The following is a 22178-nucleotide window of genomic DNA, read 5'->3' as shown; positions in this document are numbered from 1 at the left end:
CCGTTGTTTTTTTACAAGCCAGGTCTTCACAGGCTCTGTGTCTCCCTCCATGTTGTTAGAGACTTTGTGAGTAGACGGCTGCTTGCAGAAGCACAAGGATGGGCGGGGCTTCGCGGTGAGGGGGACAGAGAGGAGCAAACGCTGGCAGGACTTTACGAAACATATTAATTAACTCAACATCAAACTATATTGGTATAAACGGTATTGTCTAATTTTATCTCTTTTGAAATCATATCGTATGTACTTTATACCCAGCCCTACCAGAAACATCTTTACATTACACTGAATCATTTGAAACATTGCTAATAAAAAACATTGATTTGGTTTTCCTCCCAGAGAGAACCTGGATTAAGTAAACGGACAACTTTTATTTCTTATTTGGATACAGATAAAAAGCTGAACCATGATAAGCCAAAAGGTTATTGTGGTTTGTAAACTGATAGCTCCAGTTTTAGTGGTTCTACTGGTCCAGGTCCAGAATCTGTGGCGGTTCTTCAGGTTCTGCTGGCTCCATCCCCTGACCGGCATCCTGTAAGGAGGAGAGAATGTGATCAAACCAGAAAACCAACAACAAAAGTGTGTGCAGGGCTGTCAACATACTTCTGGTCATAAAGTGAATATTTATGGCTGTTTCCAGAGCCACCCCCTCAGGGTGTTCAAGGATTGTAATGGGGAGGATAAAGCAAAAAGAGAAAAAGCATCATGTACAGAATTAAAGGGAAATATGATGCTGTAATAATTTCAACTGTCATACCGGACAGGAAGAAATTAAAGAGGAACAAAATTTACAGTTTTATGTAAAAATGCATTCCAATGTTTATCTGAAGCTAAAATTTGTATTTCCCCAGACAGTGCTTCTTTGTTGAGCAGCGGAGGAGGGACAGCAACAATAGAAGCATCTCTCTTTTTGTTTCTGAAGCTTTCATTTTAGTGGACAAGGTGAAAGCTGAAACTGAGAATCTGCTACCTGGATCTTTTGAACAGTGCTCATGATAAGTAGCTTAGCAAATCTGTGCACTTTGCCAACCTCTCTGTCTGAAGAGTTACAAACTGGTGCCCAAATAATGTTTCACATTCTGACACTCTGCTGCATATGTAAGAGTAAATTAAAGTGCTGTCATAAAGGAAGAGGGCAGTACTGCAACAATAGCCATGATGAAGAAAGGATCCCATTTCGAAAGGCCTTGATTCTTAGGATCAGCTCTGCACATATCTACTAGTAATAACTACTAATAACATGAGAATGTGAACAAATGGATGCGTCTTTTCCAAAGTTCACTCAACCTATTTTGAGTGCGAGCATTTCACACTCATACGCCCTTAAAAATAGTCCGTGCGAACAGACTCTAATCTTCTACCACACCGGCCCGCCCAATACCAGTCATTCAAAACATAGTTGGACTGAGCTCTGTGGCCGCTCGAACAACTCCGTTACTCAAAAACAAGAGCAAGATGCGCCGCCTGCAGCTGAATCAGTAAGACAGAAGACAGCAGGGAAAATATAAACAGCATTTGGTTAACGTTAGCTGGCTATTTGGCTACATCTGTGCCTTTTTTCTTTTATTGAAACACTTTTAATAAAGCCGATGCGCTCGTCAATCTTACTTGGCAACAGATCAATCACAGCCTGAATGGAGTGGGACATTTAAAAAAAAGTTTGACGTGCTACAGCAAACTTGACTTCCAAATGTTGAAGTCATAGTTCTGCATAAATAGTTATTATTATTATTATTATTATTATTATTGACAAGTTTGTAGCCTACTTAAAATTAAAGAGACTAACCACCATGTAGAGCATTTGTCTTGCACAAAGTTGATGAATAAAAATAGATTTAGCCAGAGGCAGGATGCCAGTGTGCCAGTATGTGCATCTTCTAGCTGCCTCCCCTTGAGAGCAACATGTTCACCTCTTTCTATTTTCTATCTGTTTTACTAAAGTTATTGTTATAAAAACTTACACACAACCCTTTTAACAGTGTGTTTTAGACTTAAACGGTTACAGATCAAAGTGGCGTGGCAGTCTTAAAATATGCTGAAAAGGTCTTAAAAGATATTGAATTTTACTTCAGGAATCCTGTGTATATACTCTTCTGTCCATACTTGATCCTCAGTGGTTTATTTATTTTAAGAAACGGTGAGTAGCTCAGACTCTACTGCTAGAGTTTAAATATTCAGTCAGACTCTGGTTGGTCGACTCACCCCAAATGGCTCGGAGAAGACTCTGGAGCCGCTGTACAGAGGGTTCGGGATGGACACCAGGGTGGGCTTCGACCTGCCGCCTGCAGCACCGTCCCCGTCCTCATTCTGTCAGAGGAAACAACGGGAATGACTGTCAGCTGTTACCAAGGTGAAGGTAAACTACCTGAATCACATTTGAGATATTAACAGATGTCATTTATATCACACACAAACTCTCAGGCTTCACTGAACCAAAGAGTTTTAGAAAAATAATGTTATTAGGGCTGCAGCTAACGATGATTTTAGTATTTGAAGCTTCGATTATTTCGACGAGTCATCAATGTGGCGTTTAAGAAGTACATTTGTTTGGCGGCGGCGGCGGCACCCCCACCCCCATCAGTATTATTATAAAGATAAGTTATAAAGACAAAGAATATGGGTTAAAGGATGGATTAGCACACACAGGTAGCAGGGATTGTCTGAGCTACAGAGAGAGCTGGAGGGGAATAAAAAGGTGCAGCTCCCCAACACCCGGTTAACTCTTGACTGAGGTTACAACTCATGGCCCAAAAAGGAGAAAAACAAACGCACATGTGGACATTCTCAGCTGAGGTCTGCGGCTTACTTTGGCTAGCCTTCAACTCGACAATCAATCATGATTTCAGTTAAATGCTAAAGTTGCTGTTATCTTGTCTGTGGTCCGCTGGCAGAACACCGGGTGCTTTCTGGTCAGGTGCCGTTGTGCTGTTGCTGAGGCGACATAAGTTTCGTTTTACAGTGGACAGACGGTAACATTAGTTTTTTTTCTTTAGCTTGAAATAATCCCATACTTCTTGTATGTCCCTTGCTATTTTAATCGATGAATCGTTTCAGCCCTAAATGTTCTACAGATTTTCGTCAACCCCCCTGTTCTCTGCATTTAATGTGTCCTAACCAAGCGGGAAGCTTCCCGTCTGAGACATGAATCCAATGCGAAGTCCCTTAAACCTGCATTCTATTGAACGGCCAGCAGGGGGCGACTCTGGTTGCAAAAAGAAGTCCAGTTACATTAGAAAAAATGCCAAAATGACCCTGCTTCTCACCTGAATAATTAGCTCAGTAAACACTTTTCTGATGAGTTTATGGTCTCAATCACTAGTTTGAGGTCTTCTTTAATACACCATGATGCTCATTTAGTAAATTATGGTCCCATTTAGAGGAAAATAGACCAGAAAGCAGAGTATGCTTCAAGGCAGGATTATCGTTACCATGGCGACCTGTCAATCAGGCTAGAGTGACTCCTACCCATGGCACTGTGTAAATTTAACCAGCGATGTTGAAAAGAGTTGAGTTCACTTTCTCTGGTGAGTAAGCCCGTTTTGCATTAGAAAAAATAATCATCCGGTTAAAATCACGGGTGGTGATGGAACAGTGGATAAGACACATGCCTTTGGTGTGAGAGACCCGGGTTCGAATCCACTGTGAGACACCAAGGTGTCCCTGAGCAAGACACTTAATCTCCAGAGACGTGTGACCTGACATGTATAGCAATTGTAAGTTGCTTTGGATAAAAGCGTCAGCTAACTGAATAAATGTAAAATGACAGTTTGAACATGAATTAAAGATGCACGTCTTGTGCCGTTGGCAGCGCTGGCTGGGTTCAAGATGACTACGTCAACTTCTTTTCTACAGTCTATGGTCGTAACAATGGAGGGTCCTGATCTGATGGGCAGGAATTTTCTACGATTGACATTTGTAAGGTACCTAATGAAACATCATGCAGTGATTAAGCTTCTGATATGTGAAAGAAGTGAGTTACCCATTAAGCACTGATTTGCTGGTATACAGGTTTTGAGTCACACTATCCCGATTGACCTAAAGCATACCATGCTTTATCTTCTATCCTCTAAATGAAACCATAATTTACTAAATGAACATCATGCTGTGTTGAAGAAGACTTGAAACTAATGATTGAGACCATAAACTCCTGAGGAAAGTGTTTACTGAGGTAATAAAAAAAAGGTAATTTATTATTTCTAATGGATTTGTATGTACATGCCTACCATATAGTGTGTATATATATAATTATAAATATGGAAGACATGCAATTCAAAATCTAATTTCCAGCAACGTTAATGCATCAAGTCATTAAAAATGGTGTTGAAAAACATGTCATGTAACTAAGACAACTACAGACAGTTAAATTTGTCCACTAAATTCGGTCCAGTTTTAACCTGCAAGGTAAATGAGTGCTTACTGGAACAATATCCGCTCACACCAGTTCTGTGTGTGTGTGTGTGTGTGTGTGTGTGTGTGTGTGTGTGTGTGTGTGTGTCTCACTCTGAAGTAGTGGAAGCGGAAGGCGTCTGTCTTGGTTTTGAACACGTAGTAGCCGAGTGCAGCCAACACACACACCAGCAACACAGACACCAAGATGGCCGAAACTGTGCCACTTGAGTGGGTGTGGCCACGGGATGCATCATGGGAGCTCTGGAGATGACGGGTATGACAAACACAAACAAGAATTTATACATGATAACATCACATTAAACCTGTTAATCCTCACCACTGGATGTACCTCACACACACACACGCTAGGGAGACATGACTCCGTGCCGTGTCGTCACCACCAGCTTTATTTTTAATTCAACCAATTAAAATGAATAATTAATGTTAACCATCCAATCAGAAGACAAACAGGACTGATCCTCCTGATCCTGGTCACACGTTTATGACCGACTCTGACAGCCATTTTGTTTTTCATCACAGGAGGAAGAACTTGTATGTTTACAGGTTATGCAGAAAGTCCACTAAGTTCGGCTGCGCCACGGTTTTGTTCAGTCCTCTGCCTAGCGTCAAATTCCACTGGAAGCATCTCAGACTCGTTTCAGGCGCGGAGCATGTTGTTGGCTTGTTGTGAATTTGTCCTTTTTGTGGTTTTACTACCTTCACAGCTCTCTGCTACCTGGTTGTCTGCACGTGTGCATATCCCACAGGGAGCATTTCAGAATCAGAGCGTTTTGCCTGCCTGACTTTTCTAACATGTTTAGATTTTGTTAATTTCATTATTAGTGCTTGCTTTTTGTGCTTCTACTATGATTAATTAGGCTACGTGATTAAATTGGTTCATATGACTGTATTGTTGATTTACGATCGGGAGTTTGCACATGCAGTTTTATTTTGAAAATTGACCGGATTCTCTCTGCCGTTCTGTGTATGACTTCTTGCCCGTTTCGATCTGCTCTGTTCTGCTTGATGCGTCTTCCGTCAAAAATAGACTCACTACGTAGTCTCTGCGGAGCGGAGAGCCGCTTCAGGGAAGCACTGCGGGCCCTGTCTGGTGGACAAAAAATGATTGGAATGGCCGCAATGTGCTCCAGCAGCAGTAACATGACGCAGGCGGACTCAGTGTGACGTTCGATGTTTAAGTTCTCAATTTACACAAACATTTGAGTTTGTTACTTTACCAGAAATACAAATGTGCTTTTGCTAAGAAATCATAAATGTATATCTCCTTGGTGTTTGTTTTGACATGTGTACTTATTTTTACTAAAAGAAGACAATTTATTTTTTTCATTAGTGTTCCTCAGTGGTAAATTGTCTAGCTGTGGAAATCAAGTTCTTACAGACCTTGCTTGGTGTGCCTTTTCGCTTTATGCTTGCTCACACACACACACACACACACACACACACACACACACACACTCCCCCACCCCCACCCACCCCGGGACCCACAGCTGCAGCCTAAACTCCAGCTGTGCTCTACACCATTTTGGTGAGGACAGAAACAGTGTATCTGCCATGTTAGGGGGCTGGGTTTGCCTGCCATTTTGTATCATTGTGTGACAAGCCACCTAGGTGCTCACATCCGCCATTTTCCTCGATCTTGTCTCTCTCACACACACACGTTCGCTGATTGTTGTATGTTTTTATTTTTGCTTAGAATAGATGATAGTGATTTGCTGGCTGAAGTTGTTGATCATTGATCTTGTATTTTTAAAGAGCAGTTGGCTGTGGTTATTTGTGTATTGTGTAGTAATAACAGCTGGTTTTGACAGTCAGAGCTGGGATTCACGTTTCATTGCGTAAAATAGTATTTAATTAAAGCTGCAAGCAGCGTTGGGCAGGCCCTCGCACGTGTAACGCGTCGAGGCGTGAGGCGGCCGCGTTGCATATTCTGGAGCTCTGCCGGTGCGGCTGTGAATTTGCTACGCGCTTCGGACGCTGCACGAAGGTGTTTTACGTCACTTCCTGTGTCCCCTTTGTGGCGCTACATAGTACTTGGCGCTATGAATATAAATGAATATTGGTGTGTACATGTGTTCGGGGTGGGACAGTAATCAAGCACGTAAAGTTTTGTTCAGATGTGAAAATGTATGCTGAAGTTACAACAACTTCCTGTGTCATGGCGAAGAGTTGATCTTTGACGCCACGCCACAGACACGCCCATTGACGAATACTCACAGATAGCACAACTTTTCATCGTCAATGCCTTTAGAAGATACAACAGAAATTTAAAATCGATCCGACTAATAGTTTGTTAAAGTGTGTAAATCATCCAAAAATATCTGTAAAATTCAAAATGGCCGACTTCCTGTTGAGTTTAGGATATGGATTCTTGAGGCTTTTTTGTGCGTTGTGATATAATACATGTCCCCAGAAAATTTTGTGCATGTAGGTTGAACGTGGACGAGGGGCTAATTTTTTCAAATTTTCTAGGTGGCGCTATGGAGTCATTTTGCCACGCCCATGCGCGAAACCCATAAAATACGAAATTTTTCACCACTTCTGACATGTGCAAAATTTGGTGAGTTTGAGTATGTTTAGGCCCCCAACATTGAGCTTACTTTGCAGAAAAAATAAAAAAATAATCTTTTCAATTTCAATAGGGACTATTGAACTAATTATTTGCATTAATAGGTGAGCAAAACCCCCTTTAAGACTATTTTTACGTGTAGGGTAGTGCACCATGTTTATTAACCTTTTATAAATAAGTTGTAATATGAATAACCTTATTAATATTTCTAAAATATATCTGATATTGTGCTAATTCACAATTCTGCCCCTAACCAACACAGCTTTTAATGTGAGATTTAATGTATAAGAAATCATAATCTAAAGTCGGATCTTTCATAGGTTAAGTCAGTGTTTTAATCAGCTTTTAAACTGGCTTAATGAAATAAACCTCCCTGGTGTGATCAGGCTCCTTTTTAACAATGGGAATTTTGAGTTATTTGAATGTTTTCACACTGACCTGGTGTTTTTGTGACACTGGAGTCTTCTGACATTGTTGTTGTTTTTTTCTGACTCAAGGCTGCGTGGGGGTTTAGACTGCAGTAAACGGTCGGTGGTTTTGCGAGTGTTGTTGAGAACTCTGTGACCTTGTGTAGATGTGTGATAACCTGAGGACGCTCATAGGAGACCATAAAACAGCAGCACTCGGCCTGTTTGTTGTTAATCCTCCAGGCTCCACGCCTGCTCTACTCTGACACTTGGGAATATGCTCAAAATACTAATAAATATCTTTAATAAAGATTCAGGAGATATTTGGAAATTGTTTGCAGTTAATTCTTCCACCCTCATCTTTCTGTAGCCTGTAGACACATTTATATTAATTTAATACCAAAAAGCTCAGTAAAGCGCAGTCTGGGTCGGAACATTTTTACATAATTTGTTTCCAAATAATAAAAATTTGTCTTTAAATAACAATATTTTGCTCTCAAATGATTTAACCTGACCCCCTCTACTTTGTACATCCATAAGCATGGAGTTTCTACTTTGAAGTAGAGTTTGGATCAATTGCATTTAATGTGTTTTCTAAAAATCCGATTTCAGGGAAAACGTGTTTAAAGAGTAACCAAAAAACCTTTATAACATTTATTACTCGTCACTCAGAATAAATTCAAGTAATAATTTATAGTTACTTATCAAATATGCCATGTAGTTTTCCACAGTTTAAACGGTGTGTTTACACTGTGACATCACAGCAGGACACCACCACGAGACCTGGGATATAATGTGACTGCTTCACTGTAATAATGTGGTCAAACTAAACGGTTGATTAAATGTGTTTCATTACAGTGTAGTTTCAGGCTGCTGACGTTTTCATCAGCTACTTCATCCAAATACTGAGACGTGTTCAGACAGAACACGGATGCGATTGGATCCAAAGCAAACGCAAAGAGGCAACTCACAGATTTTGTAGGCGAGGAAATGAAAGATTAAAACTTCAATGTTAAAACTCAAAACCTTAAGATTCAAATAAACAGACTCTGTCCACAGTCAGTCTGTGGAGGGGAGGATGAATTTGGGGGAATAGAGTAATTGTTATTTCGCCAGAGGCTTCGGATTAATCTGTTATGATCTAGTCTTCATCATCTTTTGTGTCCCACATCATGAATATTGATCAGAGTTGTGATGTTATCAGGGTGGAAACTTGGCTGATTGAATCTTCATTTTCTGAAAACAGTGCCAAGAAACTAAATGCAGCCATCTGCTCCCTGCCCACAACCGTAGCTGTTTCCTGGCAACAACAGACACAATGCTCTATTAGGAAGCAGACCAGAGAGGGATGGACGCCATGGTGCCTCCTGGTGGCTGCGGCCAAAACTGCAGCAGGGTTCCATACACATTTTCACGTAATTGTTAGCGAGCTTAGGACGTAAAAATAACTGTTTGATGAATTAGGTTTGTTTACCCCGATAAAAATTTCTGTTAAAGTAATAATCTCAAAGACTTTCAAATCACTATCTATCATCAAATAAGGTAACACAATGACACAATGGTGATCGAGCCTGATGAATTGCAATATTTATATAGTTGCAGTATTACAAACTGAGTTTTGTTAGTGACATTACGAACATCTCCTACTGCTGCAGCTTCACACTGAAAGCATTTAACTTTTCAAAAACACCAGGTGACTTTTATGAAGTAGTCACAGGAAATGAAAGGCACCAAATCAAAAATCACGACCACACGATCACAGCGACGCTGACAAAGCTAAGGTTTGGCTGTAACATCACAGGTCAGCTGGGGATGTTACAGTGGAAACAAATAAACTGAATAAAGCAGCTGATCAAGTGGAAAACTACATGAAAAGCGGAATAAATATTCCCATTACACTGCTATGTATCAGTGAAGTCCAAGAATAGTAAGTATATTTCCAACTTTCCATCTGCATGTTTTTACATGTTGAATTTAAAACCCTGAATGGAAACACTGTAAATGTACAAATATTTTTGACATCACAAAAACGAGGTGGAGAAAATTGGAATATTGATGAAGCGAAAGCATGCCAAAGGCATTCAAAACAGATTTTATTTTTATATCCTGCACAAATACTGGAAGTTATTTTGAACATTTAAAATTAACATTTGAAACACCTGTTTGTAGTTTAACTTATCTGAATTCTTTTTTAACTTCTCGCTTAATTTTACTTTTTCTTATCTCTCCTTTGTCGACAGGTGGAGGCATTTACATTTAGCCTCAACTTGTTAATTGTCTTTTATTCTCTTCTATTCATGATTTTGTTCCTGCAATTTTTTTTAACTGTTAAATGCAAAACAACAAATATGCTAAGCTAACCTACCCTTTATAAATAAAGGTAAAATTACTACATGTAATGTAGTTCTGAGATACAGTTTTAAATTGGCCAGTTTTAAATATTTTGCCTGTATGTCCACAGGTTTTCAACACACATTAAATATCTGTACATGAGTGTTTGTGTTTATATCTATAAATGAGACATTTATCAAAAAAAGTTCATGTAGTGTAAAACGCAAATGTCTGTTGTTAATGTCTTGTTTCACCTGTTTTTTTACTTGATTGTAAGTTTTGGAACTACAGTTCCCGTCATGCTCTGGGTGTAAACAGAAAGTGTAATGTCCGTCTGTTAGCTGTGAGCTACACCTGTTTGATTTATCCTGTATACCTCCTACATATTGGTGAATCTACACAATTAAACATGCTGCATTAGTTACTAACAGTTTCTGTTTTCACCGTAACCATTAAAACTCTGAAACACAATGACTGAGGCAAAATCTAAATCTTCTTTTCTATGATTTCTGAGAGTTGTCTTTGATTCCAGTGTGTAAGGTTTTACGGCGTACACCAGCGACACTGTTCAGTTGTTGCCCTAATTGTCAGCAACTCTGGGTTAAACCATCTTCACTCACAGGTAGGTGTGGTGCGGTCAGCGGGGCCTCGAGGACATGGATGATCCCATTTACAGCAGGAATGTCCCAATCCAACAGCAGCTGCTTGTTCACCAGCTTATAGCTCTGACGGGAGATAATTAAAAAGATTAACAAAGACACAAAATCAAGAAATCTGTTTAATAAACATCTAATCTTTACTTAGATTTTTGGATTCATGGATGTGGGAGGTGCGTGTTTGTGTGCGCCTGTTCCTGTACCTCGTTTTTGCCTTCAGTAACAGTCAGGTTGAACCCAAGCCTGGATATGATGAAATCCTGATGTCTCAGATCCTTGAACGATCGTCTGCCGTTATTAGCTGAGATGTGATACTCCAGATCTCTACCAGACAGAGTCTAAACACAAACGCAGAACAGAAAGTTTTCATTGACAGCTTCGCCTGTTGGAACCTGCTGGTATTCTGATTGAACTAGTTCAGTTCTAAAGGTTAAAGACCTAATTAGGAACTATTAAGTAAAGGTTAATATGTATGTATGTGTGTGTGTTTATGTTCAAGAGGTAGAAAATGGGAGGTGGTGTGGGGGAAATGGAGTTGGGAAGTATAGAGATTAAATGCTTTGAACTTAAGAAGAAAAAAAGGAGGGGGAATTAACAAGAAGAAGAAAAAGGAAAAGCAGAAAAAAATTAACTAAATGAAGCAGAAAAAAATATGAATGATTATATTCAAAATAATAAATTGAATAAAACGTCTCTTCCTGCCTCCCTCCTCCGTCCCTCTGATTATTGTGATAATTTTCTACAATAATAATGTAACAAATGTTCAATAAATGTTTCATTTAATTAATTTGTCTTAAGATATTTTGTTGAGGAAAAGGGACTGAAAAAAGATTTTACTTAACTGTACTTTATCATTATAATAGTTTTAAATGTTCTACCTCAGATATGTCAAGTGATCCACTGTTTGGCATCAAGTGTTGTTCATGTTGTGAGCATAAAGAAAAGTTTAAAACCAAAGTTAACCATCTGGTTTCTTCAACTTTCACTCAGGAACACAAATAATCCTTTAAACTTGAAAGAAATAATGATTTGACATTTATCATTATGATTTTTTTTTTTTAATCGTGATAACACTTCAGGCTATATCGCTAGCCCTAGATTGGTATAATCATAAGAGATCATTTCAACTTAATAGGCCTCCTCAATATGTATTGATTAAATGTCAAATATACTTCATGTATTAGTAACAGTTAACAATTAAATGCTCAAAACAGTAATTAGAATTAACTGTTACCATATGTATAAATATATTTACTTTTTTGTTAAGTAAAAAGTGAATTTGTTATAATATATTTACTTCTTTGTGAAATTTAAAAAAAGAAAGATGGCGGCATGTTGCAGGAGCTCCGCTAAACATTGTGTTTTTTTCTGTATTTCCTTGTGTTTTGTCCCGTTTGTATAAAGGGGAATCAGGCTGAGGGAAGCCAAGACAAAGCTCATGAGTTTAATTTGCTTTTCAACATCATCTCTGCCTCCACAGCTGCTGCCTCCTCACACCTCTTCTGTGATTAGGATGAGTCCTGTTATCTGCAGAAATTCTCAGATGTGGGATGTGTGATTAGTGGATAAGACACTGAGTGCAGGTGGTCGATCGCTTTGACTATTTTCCGACTGCAGGCCTTAATGCTCAATTCCGATTTTTTTCCCTCCCAGATCCAGTTTTTTTGTTTGACAGTTCATATTTTTGCTTAAATGTGGCCCATATCAGACTTCAGTGTGAACTGTCCGTGGCCTGAAAGTGACCCGCATGCGTAGAATAATAACACGTCACACGCAGCACGCTGTCGTGCAGAAGTGAACAGAGCCACAGAGGTTAGCTCCGATTAGCTCATACGTGCTAACCCTCCCAATTTTCATGCGAGACTCACGTTTTTCCATTGTCCTCTCAGGGGTCACATTTCTCCCAAATTATGACAGTGTTCACAACTTTCTGTCCTTTTCATTACGGTTTCCGGCGCTGTACAACGGATCTGCCCCACAACTCACTACCCCTCTCTCTCTGTCATAGTGTGGGTGGGAATAACCTCCTCATCTTAAATGTGGCCAAGATGGTTGTGAACACCATTTACACATGGGTGTTCATCTTGACAACAGACTGGAAGTGTAACACTGAGGCTGTCTACAGGACGGAACAGAGCAGACTCTACTTCTTGAGAAAGCTTCAGTCCTTTAATGTGTGCAGCAAGATGTTGCACATTTTTTACCAGTCTGTTGCTGCAAGTTTAGTTTTCTTTGGAGCCATCCGTTGAGGCAGCAGCATCAGAGCCAGTGACACTAAGAAGCTGAACACGCTGATTAAGAGGGCTGGCTCTGTGCTGGGGACCGCCCCGGAGCCTCTTGAGTTGGTTGTGGACAGAAGGATGTTGCACAAACTGCTCAAAATTATGGATAACACTTGCACCTCTGCACGAACTACTGGTCGGACAACAAAGTCCGGAAGAGAGGAAACTCATTTGCACAGATATCGTCGAAGAGACATATCTCATATCTTCAAGCCTTTATGAATATTATATTTTTTAACCTACCTCATGTACGTTTTGTTTAAGTTGGGTATGTTTTGTAACTGTGATTTTATTGTATGTAAATGTCTGTGAAGGTTCTCAGTCATCCAGGTCATAGTTATCCAACGAAGGTTGAGGTCAAGGGCAACTGGACTTGGAAGAACATACTAGAAGACGCTTCGTTCCTCATCCAAGAGACTTCTTCAGTTCTGACTGACTGGTAGGGAAACTCAGCTATTTAACCTCTGGGATCGTTAGCTAGGATCGTCGATACCGCTGGTTCGTTAGTGCTCCTGGCTGTGGTAACAACAGTCGTCATGGTCATGGCCAAGTCTGAACAACCATCGTTGGCATCTACACCTGAGGCCAAGAGGAAATGCTTGTTTATTTTTCTGGGAAGTTATTAAAGGACCGCATTGTAAGTGGGGGGTAAGTGGTGGCGTAGACCTCCTCCTCTGTTCAACGACAGCTTCTCGACCCTGGTGTAGATGGCTTCCCTGACACCTCTTTCAAACCATCCATCTTCTCTGTCTAAAATGTGCACCAGGTGATCCTCAAACGACTGTCCTTTATCCTTCAGATGTAAATAAACTGCAGAGTCTTGACCTGAGGAGTTGGCCCTTCTGTGTTGAGCCATGCGTTTGTGTAGTGGTTGTTTAGTCTCCCCAATGTACAGTTCTGTGCATTCCTCACTACATTGGACCGCATACACTAGATTGCTTTTCTTGTGTTTGGGTGTGCGGTCTTTAGGGTGTACCAGCATCTGTCTGTGTGTTCTTGGGTTTAAAAAACACAGTTTGTTGAAAATCCTCCTGAGTTTCTCTGATACTCCAGACACGTATGGAATCACAATGTTGTTGTGTTTGACCTTCTTGTACTCATCCCCTGTAGTGTTGGTCTTCTTTCTGGATTTTGTCGCTGTTTTCACAAAGGTCCATTTAGGGTATCCACAGGCTATAAGTGCCCCCTTCACTTGCCACTAGCTGAGTTTCCCTACCACTCAGTCACAACGAAACGTCGTCTTGTATCTTCTACCAAGTCCAGTTGCCCTTGACCTCAACCTTCGTTGGATATTGTATGTAAACTGCTGCTAAAGCAGTTTCCTGATGGGGGATCAATAAAGTTTCTCTCTCTATTTAAATTTTTTTTTTAATCCTAAATGTCTAATTCTTTATTTCTAAAATACTTTTTTATTGCCTTTGACTATGATATGCATGATAAAAATAAGTAGATGTATTGTAACTGTTAGTTAAAGGGTAACACATTAGTAGCTAACCATTAATATAATACACAGATTGGCAAGTAAAACGGTGACATAAAATACTTATGTTTCGGTTACTGGTTTTATATTAACTTGAAATTACTTTAAAAGGGTAATTAGTTTTGGCATTTAGTAATTATTAAAAGATCGGGGCTGTGCCTCACCTGGTTTTGGGCGAAGCCAGAGTTGTGAGGAACAAACAGGGTGACGTCAGACTTCCCGTGAGACAGAAAGTCAACGAGCTGTCTGCCCTCAGTGGTCGAGCCGCTATAGTCCAACAACAACTAGAGAGAGAGAGAGAGAGAGAGAGAGAGAGAGAGAGAGAGAGAGAGAGAGAGAGAGAGAGAGAGAGAGAGAGAGAGAGAGGTTATTTAGATTTCTTGTCAAAACTAATCCACCCAATTATTCTGTGATGCATGCTTTTAAATCCTATTACCGTAACACCACATGAACACATCACATTTACATATGCAGACCTTAAAACAGCTGTTCCAATGTGATTCAGGTCCACAAAGGTTGATTAGACTGTGTGGACCTGAGTCCTACACTATGAAATTTAATATACCCAGGATATCTTTTCGGTATCTAAGCAGTCACATAGCGTTGGTCATCAACTCTGTAAGTCAACCCAGGGTTTCCCAATCCAGCTATGAGTGTGTTCACATAAAAGAGTAGGTATTAGCAGCATATGACCAATCGCAAACATGGACAAGTGTACTGTCAGCAGAGCTTCATATTTTACAAACAGAAAGCAAACTTTTATAGAATACGAGGAAGTTAAAGACACAGTTCAGGCTAAAAGCAACACAGCTGGAGGGACACAGCTGGAAAAAAACCTCAGACCTTGTGAATGTGTGTGAATAACAGACTTATCACTGCCCCGTCATTACAGCATGAGTAGATCTGACTGTAATTACATTTGTGTGTGATATTAAATTAATGTGTAGCTTAGATACATACGTACGGTGTGAATGACAAGTTTAGGCTGTGAAACTGGCTTGGGGGCAAATAAAAAATAAATATAAAAACAAAGTGTTAAGTACTAACTGTCAGATCTTGTAAGAAGAAGTACAAGGCTTTAGTGCTTCAATCAGCCTCTGCTATAGCATGGTATCGGTATAGCCTATAAAAGCACAATTAAATGACTTTGACATTGCTTGCAGCCAACAGGGGAAAACATTTAATGATGAAGACAGGAAGGTGCCCTCCTACACAGGAGGAGGCTACACTCCTGCTGCTCCTGCTCGTAAAAAAAAACAAAATTGTGAAAGCCAAAGGGCTTTGCCGGTCTCTGAACACTCTTGCCATCCTAAGAAACCCGCAGATCCTGCACAAACGGTCAGGAACCGTCTCAGAGAAGCTCATCTGCATGCTCGTCGTCCTCATCGGGGTCTCGACCTGACTGCAACTTTGCACAGCCATTGAAGAGGAGTGGACCAACGTCCCACAGGCCACAATCAACAACCTGATCAACTCTATGCGAAGATGTGTTTCACTGCGTGAGACAAATGGAGGTCACACCAGATACTGACTGGTTTCCGGACCCCCCCCCCCTCCCAGTACAGTGAAACTGCACATTTTCAAGTGGCCTTTTATTGTGGCCAGCCTAAGGCACACCTGTGTAATACCCATGCTGTCTGATCAGCATCTTGATATGCCTCACCTTTTGAGGTGGATGGATTATTTTGGCAAAGGAGAAGTGCTCACTAAGACACATTTTGACAGATTTGTGAACAATATTTGAGAAAAATAGGCCTTTTGTGTACACAGAGAAAGTCTTAGATCTTTGAGTTCAGCTCATGATGAATAGGGGCAAAAACATAAGCGTTGTGTTTATAATTTTGTTCAGTGTAGCACTGCTATTTAAATAGCTGTATAACTGCTGTATAACTAAGTCTCAAATTTTCTTCCAGTTCTCAGTCCTTCAGGATGTATGTTATATTGTAAAACTGGTCAGATATTTGAATAAATGACCACAAGCAGCAGATGTCAAATCGACACAATACAACACGCCCCACTTCCGATACAGACGGGAAGTTTAAAGCCAAAACAATAGTACAATAATAGAAACGGAGCACTTCCTGTTTCTGAAACGCATACAGTCAATATGTTACGGACATGCACTTTATAGCAGACAGCAAGAATTTAAACTGAACTCTAACTAACTAACAGGGAGCCAGAAAAGAGGAGCCTGACTGGTTTAATGTTGAGAGGAGAAACAAGCAGGAATCAACCACCTGTTGAAAATGCAGCTTTCTACTATGTTTAGATTGTGGCTTTAACATTTCCTCCATAACAACAAGACATCTGTTCTTTCTCAGAGTGTTAGAGCTCCACATTTTAATCTCTTTTATAAGTCAGACCTTGAAATGAATCCTCCTACAGCTTTTTCGTTTTTGAGAGTGAGGGGGGGGGGCGCAGTTAAGTCAACACTACCTGTCAGCTGACAGCAGCTGCCTTTTCTTTTCATTAACTTTTCCTTTAAATTTTCCGAAGCTCAGTTATCTTCAGGAGGTGTTTCTATCTTTCACAAAGGTTTGATTACCAAGTGTAAAAATACCTGCTGTCTTTTCCGTTTGTTGATTCTGTTTGTGTTTGCACTGTTACTGTTTTGTTGTGCAAGACTAAACCGTAAACCAGTTTGAAATAACACAGGAGACGACAAACTGTTCCTCTGTGTTAGTTCTGAGACGTCTCTTTGTCTGAGGATGGAGAGGAAATTACTCCTTTTTTTTTTTTTTAACAGCTAAATGGTCCAACTGTCACACTCACCTTGTAAAAGATAGAGAAGTTACTGTACGTTGCGAGGACACTGGTCAGGACGCCATTACAGAAGTCTCCGTTTCCAACGTAATCAGCAGGACACACACATGAAACATCTGCACGCGCGCGCACACACACACACACACACACAACACACACACACACACACACACACACACACACACAATAGTTATATTAAGGTTGTCTGCTGTTTATTTTTTGCACAGAATCATATTTGTGTCAGTCTCATGTTTGGAGGTCTAATGTAGTGTCTCAGCTCTATCTCTTGATTTGTCTTCCGGTAAATTTTACCAGAAGTTGGGGTTGTATTGTCGTATTCTGCAGCTGTGTAGTGAGCAACTCTCTCTCCATCAGGCTTTAATATTCTGGAGAATTTGTACTACAGTGGAATAAATGCTGACTGATACTAGTCGATTAGTCAATGGGCAGAAACACCATCCAAGGAGGTTTAAATCTCTCATCCAAGAGGCTTCTTCATTTCTGACCTGAAGCTCTTGATTTAAACCTCCTTGGATAACTATGACCGGGATAACTCGGAATCTTCACAGACAACTTGAGTAACCACCTCAATGTTAAATCATTTAAGTAATTTATCAAGCCAAAACACCAACAATTCAAATGTGAGAATTTCACAAATTTATTTGTTTTATGATTTAATTCTGATTAAATTTTCTAGTTTTTAGTTTCTATTTTCTAATAATAATAATCACCTCGGTACTCTATTCCCTGTCGTCAAACTGGTGTCAGTCTTTCTCGAAGGCTGTATTCATGCCCGGTCCGGCCACGTTCCCCGGGAGGCTGCTGAGCCCGGTTTTGATCAGAAGTCAGCCAATAGGACCACTAGCTGCACGGCTAACTGAGCTAACCAGCTAACAGCAGCTACAGTAAGCAACAGTTAGTGGTTACTTTAACAACAAGTAAAAATATCTGCCAATCGGGAAACTGAGAGCCGAGGCAAAGAAGCCGGAGGGCATCAGAGGGAAAACCAGAATATATTTTCTCAGTAAAATCAGTGAATAAAGTTATAGAGTTGTTTTTGTACTGTAACTGTGAGGCCTGGCCCTCTCAGAGATGTTTTCAAACCTATATCTTTTCCCATTTGTGGTCTGATAAACAGCAAATCCATCAAATCCAGTGCTGTTGTTCAAGGAGGTCGTGTGGGAGTGACTGCCTTGAAAGTGACCAATCATAAGAGGTTACTGCCTCCAAATTGTCAAAAGTCACACGAGCAGAACTCAACTTTGAGAGCAGAGTTAACCTGTTCAGATCATGCATGCCCTCCAGTGCTCGCTAAGAAGAAACTCTAATACGTGGTAGCTGTTTTGTTCTGATGCTTCTTCCTACGTTTTATCGCTCGCAGCTTCCTGTACAACTCTCGATTGTGGAATTTGTGAGAGAGGACTTATATTGTGCTAGTGGCAGTCAATATATGTCTGTGTGAAATTATATAATTTAATTGTGAGCATGTTTTATCGCGATCGTGACATGACGTAAATCTGACACCATAGTCTGAACACCGTGCTGCGGTAGTACCTTTGACCCTGTAGCAGTAGGCATCGTACTTGCTGCTCTGGTCCACAGGTTCTTTGTAGATAACCAGGCCCACGTGGTTGTCTCCACACTTGACCGAGGGGAAGCGAGTCGGGTATCCCACCTTCCCCCCCTCCATCCAGCCGGCCACGCACAGATGCATCCCCAGCTGTCAGGACCGGAGAAGGAGGATGACAGCAGCATAAATGATTGATCACAAGTACCAGCATGCACTGTTGTGACCTGGACTGGTAAAAGATGAAAACGATACTTCACAATTGACTTGAAGAAGTTGTTATAATGTGGCAAGAGAGGCAGAGACGTTTAGTATTAAGTCCTGTTTGTTATTTAACAGGATATCTCAAAAGATCTAAAGGTAAAGCTTGATTTAAGCTTCTGCATTAAGGACTCACACCACACCAACTGTGGCTATATGCGAAGGCTATGAGGTTAAGCTGTAGCCGACATGAGCCTGATCAAAAATGTAACTACATGTCAGGGATACAGAGACCACGTGGGGACTGGAAACTGTGTGGCTGCTTGTGTTTTCATAAGATCAATACTCATGCAGTAAAGAGTTAATGGTTCAATACACTGTTCATCAGGAAAAAAATGCTCAGGTATTTCCCAAAACACTAGTTTTTAGCAAATGTTATGGAAACTGGAAGAATTAAAACATTTGAGGTGGCGCTTGCTGCTCTCACTTTATCTACCAAAACCAATGATCTTCATCTGCTTAAACATTGTTTCCTTTAAATATACAGTGTGTGTGTGTGTGTGTGTGTGTGTGAGTGAAGTGTATTGATCTGTGTGGTGTCTCTATGGAAACCCCTTCTGTAGGTGAGGTTACCTGCTGTGCGTCTCCCAGCTGTTTAAAGTTGGCCAGCGTGGCATCCTCAGCCTTGCAGGCGGCGGCAGCCTGACTGAAGTTCATCTTGTACTTCCCCTCCAGAGAGCGCAGGTGGAAAACTCCGGCTGTGTTGGCTGAACCACAATAACCATGTTACCTTTACCTCAGATTACCGAGCCTTAACGAGCTGAGTACTTTTGCTTGCTAACGTTCGACTTTACAAACCTAGAATAAACAATGTTCTTCATAGCGTTACCATGGTAACATGAACGCCATAAAAAGGTCAGTGGCAATGGAATCAACAGTTACCATGGCAACTGCAATGAGGTAGGACTGTGACGCCAACATGGCTCCTGCTCAGCAGAGGCAACACATGCAGCTACTGGATCGATGGCAACACCAGATTATTGGTGTGACTGGATGGATATTATGGCTGTCTTGCACCATCAACTTTTACTGATGTCTTGCCTAGGGTGACCATCCGTCCTCTTTTGGGACTTAAAAAATGCGCCTGGCCGTGATTTCTAAATCACCCAAAATGTCCGTGATTCGGATTTTGCTTTCTACAGTCAGCATTCATTGAGTGCGTTTTTGCATTTTCTCTTTAGGTCCCGCCTTCTCACCTGCCACCATTGGTCTGTCATCCAGGCCTACACGTCCTTCACGTCAGCATTTCTCAAATTGCACCTCATTTTCCTCAGCACCACAGCCAAGAGAAAGAGCAACAGCTTGCTTTTCAACAGTGGCACATGGCGCCTGAACAGCTTAAAAATGCCCAAATGCAGTGACTGAAGTGGGCCGCAACTCACCGGTACGCAGCACTGGCACTTCCACATTTTACTCTTTGGCATACTGGGACTTTTTCCTGTGTACCAGCACTTCTCACAAGCTGCTGGTAACGTTACTTTTGTCTGTCCTCTCCTCCAGGGGAGACGGAGTAGGGAGAAGATTGTATGCACAGCCTAGACGGGGCGGGACATTAAAAAAAGGTTGGCGCACTACAGAAACTTTGGAAATGTTGAACTCGTTCTGCATGAATGGTTATGAATGACAATTTTGCACTTAGCATTAACAAATTAGAGACGAGCAACCATGTAGAGCATTTTTTGCACAAGGATTTAATGAATGAGAGCAACTTAATGAAACTGCTGTAACTGGAATTAATATTATACTAGTGGTAAGCAATTTATGATATTATCTGGAATTATAATACACTTATTACCCCTAATCAATCTTAACAAGAGAGAAAACAGTTTTATCTGGAAATCAGTTGAATTGATGAATATCAATAAGCTGCTGAAATATTACAAATAGGCCAATATAAACAATCAGTAGACAAACATAAGCCGAATAAAGTGTAACCTATAAATATATTCGGATTTTACTAACGTATTTTTACTTTTTATTTAATATTGTATTATACTAATACACTAATTTATACTAGTTACTCCTCCAGGTGGATAGTGCCTCTGCAGTACACGTTAGGTGCGTTCGAGATGACTGTGGCTGACTTTCACCGACTTGACAGTCTAACGTGAGCTGCATGCGCGTCAGTCATCATGTTAAGTCAGCGCTGCACAGCGCCGCGTGAAGTCAAACGCACCTATTGCCACGGTGCCACCAATTACTTGAATCTCCCCCAGCCCCAACCTTCCACCCACTGTGGGTGTCCGTCAGTGGCTTCCTGCCCCCACTGTCCTCTTTTTTGAAAACCAAAATATGGTCACCCTAGTGTTGCCATGGTAACAAAAGTCACTACAGATGTGTTACCATGGTAATGCAGGTCCTTGCAGACAGCCGCAGGGTCACATCCTCCGTTGTCTTCCAGGCAGCGGTCAACAGGGGGCACCAACTTCTCCAGACACTGGACTCCATTACCCAGATACCCCGGCAGGCACGCACACTCACGCTCGTTCTGGAAGATCGATCAGGTTGAAGCAGGATATCGGGTTATGCCTTTAGATGTGGTTAGATCCTGTTTCTCTCCACTGTCTAACTAGTTTTCTGAGGCAGTGGTAAATATAATAAGAAACCTGCTGAGGTTCATTTAGTAGTTCAACTTGTCGCCACAAGTTGGGACAGAAAGAGAAATACATTTTTGTTTGTTGAGTTTGCCACCACCACTGACAGTATCTCTGTTCTGGATGTTGTCGACCAAAAACTGTTTTTGTTTTTTTTAAAAACACAACATCTCTTAATTCTTAATCCCTATAATACAGTAAAAAATACAGGTTTTTACTCACTGGACCAGTGAACTTGCAGGAGGCAAAGTCACTGCAGCCACCGTTCGGCTCTTCAACACACCTGGATTACAAACAAGCAGAAAAACAGAAGGCTGACGTCATATCTCTAACTGTGAACGTCTTACATTGAGATAAAATTCAAACAGGAATTTACTTCAGAGAAAATGAAATCCCACGCCCACCTGTTAATGGGCTCGCAGGAGTAGCCATCTCCTTGGTAATTGCTGTGACAGGTGCAGTTGACGAGCAGCCCCGTCTGGTTACAGTCTGCGTTCTGGTGACAGCCACCGTTATACTCAGAGCAGAGATCTGGAGCTGCAGAGCGTTGAATAAGACTGTCATCTGAACTGCTCGAATGGTGGATTCATGCCAGAACAAATGATGTGTGAATGTGTCTCATCTTCATATTTACACATTACTCATTGTTATGCAGTATTTTGAGAGATAGATAGATAGATAGATAGATAGATAGATAGATAGATAGATAGATAGATAGATATCGCTTCAACTTTATGGCCACAATTTCATTTCAAATCCAGTGTTATAGTGTGTTATAAACGCAACACTTGTTTTTGCCTCCATTCATCATGAGCTGAACTCAAAGATCTAAGACTTTCGCTATGTACACAAAAAGCCCTATTT

The 22178-nt window shown here is 40.8% G+C and overlaps 1 protein-coding gene across 1 annotated transcript in view; it reads right to left on the bottom strand.

Moving 5' to 3' along the window:
• Positions 1 to 348: 348 nt before the first annotated feature.
• Positions 349 to 22178, bottom strand: part of LOC123966378 (stabilin-1-like) — a 41825-nt gene continuing 19995 nt past the window's right edge. Inside the window, exons 12-23 of the mRNA XM_046042552.1 lie at positions 21719 to 21851; positions 21537 to 21597; positions 21064 to 21208; positions 19294 to 19427; positions 18447 to 18612; positions 16902 to 17008; positions 14294 to 14413; positions 10571 to 10705; positions 10332 to 10436; positions 4498 to 4647; positions 2200 to 2304; positions 349 to 529 (exon numbers count right to left, since the gene is read on the bottom strand). Coding sequence (XP_045898508.1) covers positions 461 to 529; positions 2200 to 2304; positions 4498 to 4647; positions 10332 to 10436; positions 10571 to 10705; positions 14294 to 14413; positions 16902 to 17008; positions 18447 to 18612; positions 19294 to 19427; positions 21064 to 21208; positions 21537 to 21597; positions 21719 to 21851 — 1430 coding nt within the window. The 3' untranslated portion in view covers positions 349 to 460. The remainder of the gene's footprint in view (positions 530 to 2199; positions 2305 to 4497; positions 4648 to 10331; positions 10437 to 10570; positions 10706 to 14293; positions 14414 to 16901; positions 17009 to 18446; positions 18613 to 19293; positions 19428 to 21063; positions 21209 to 21536; positions 21598 to 21718; positions 21852 to 22178) is intronic.

This window comes from Micropterus dolomieu, unplaced genomic scaffold (assembly GCF_021292245.1).
Source record: "Micropterus dolomieu isolate WLL.071019.BEF.003 ecotype Adirondacks unplaced genomic scaffold, ASM2129224v1 contig_13314, whole genome shotgun sequence".
NCBI classification, from domain to species: Eukaryota; Metazoa; Chordata; class Actinopteri; order Centrarchiformes; family Centrarchidae; genus Micropterus; species Micropterus dolomieu.
This window is presented reverse-complemented; position numbering and strand designations above follow the sequence as displayed.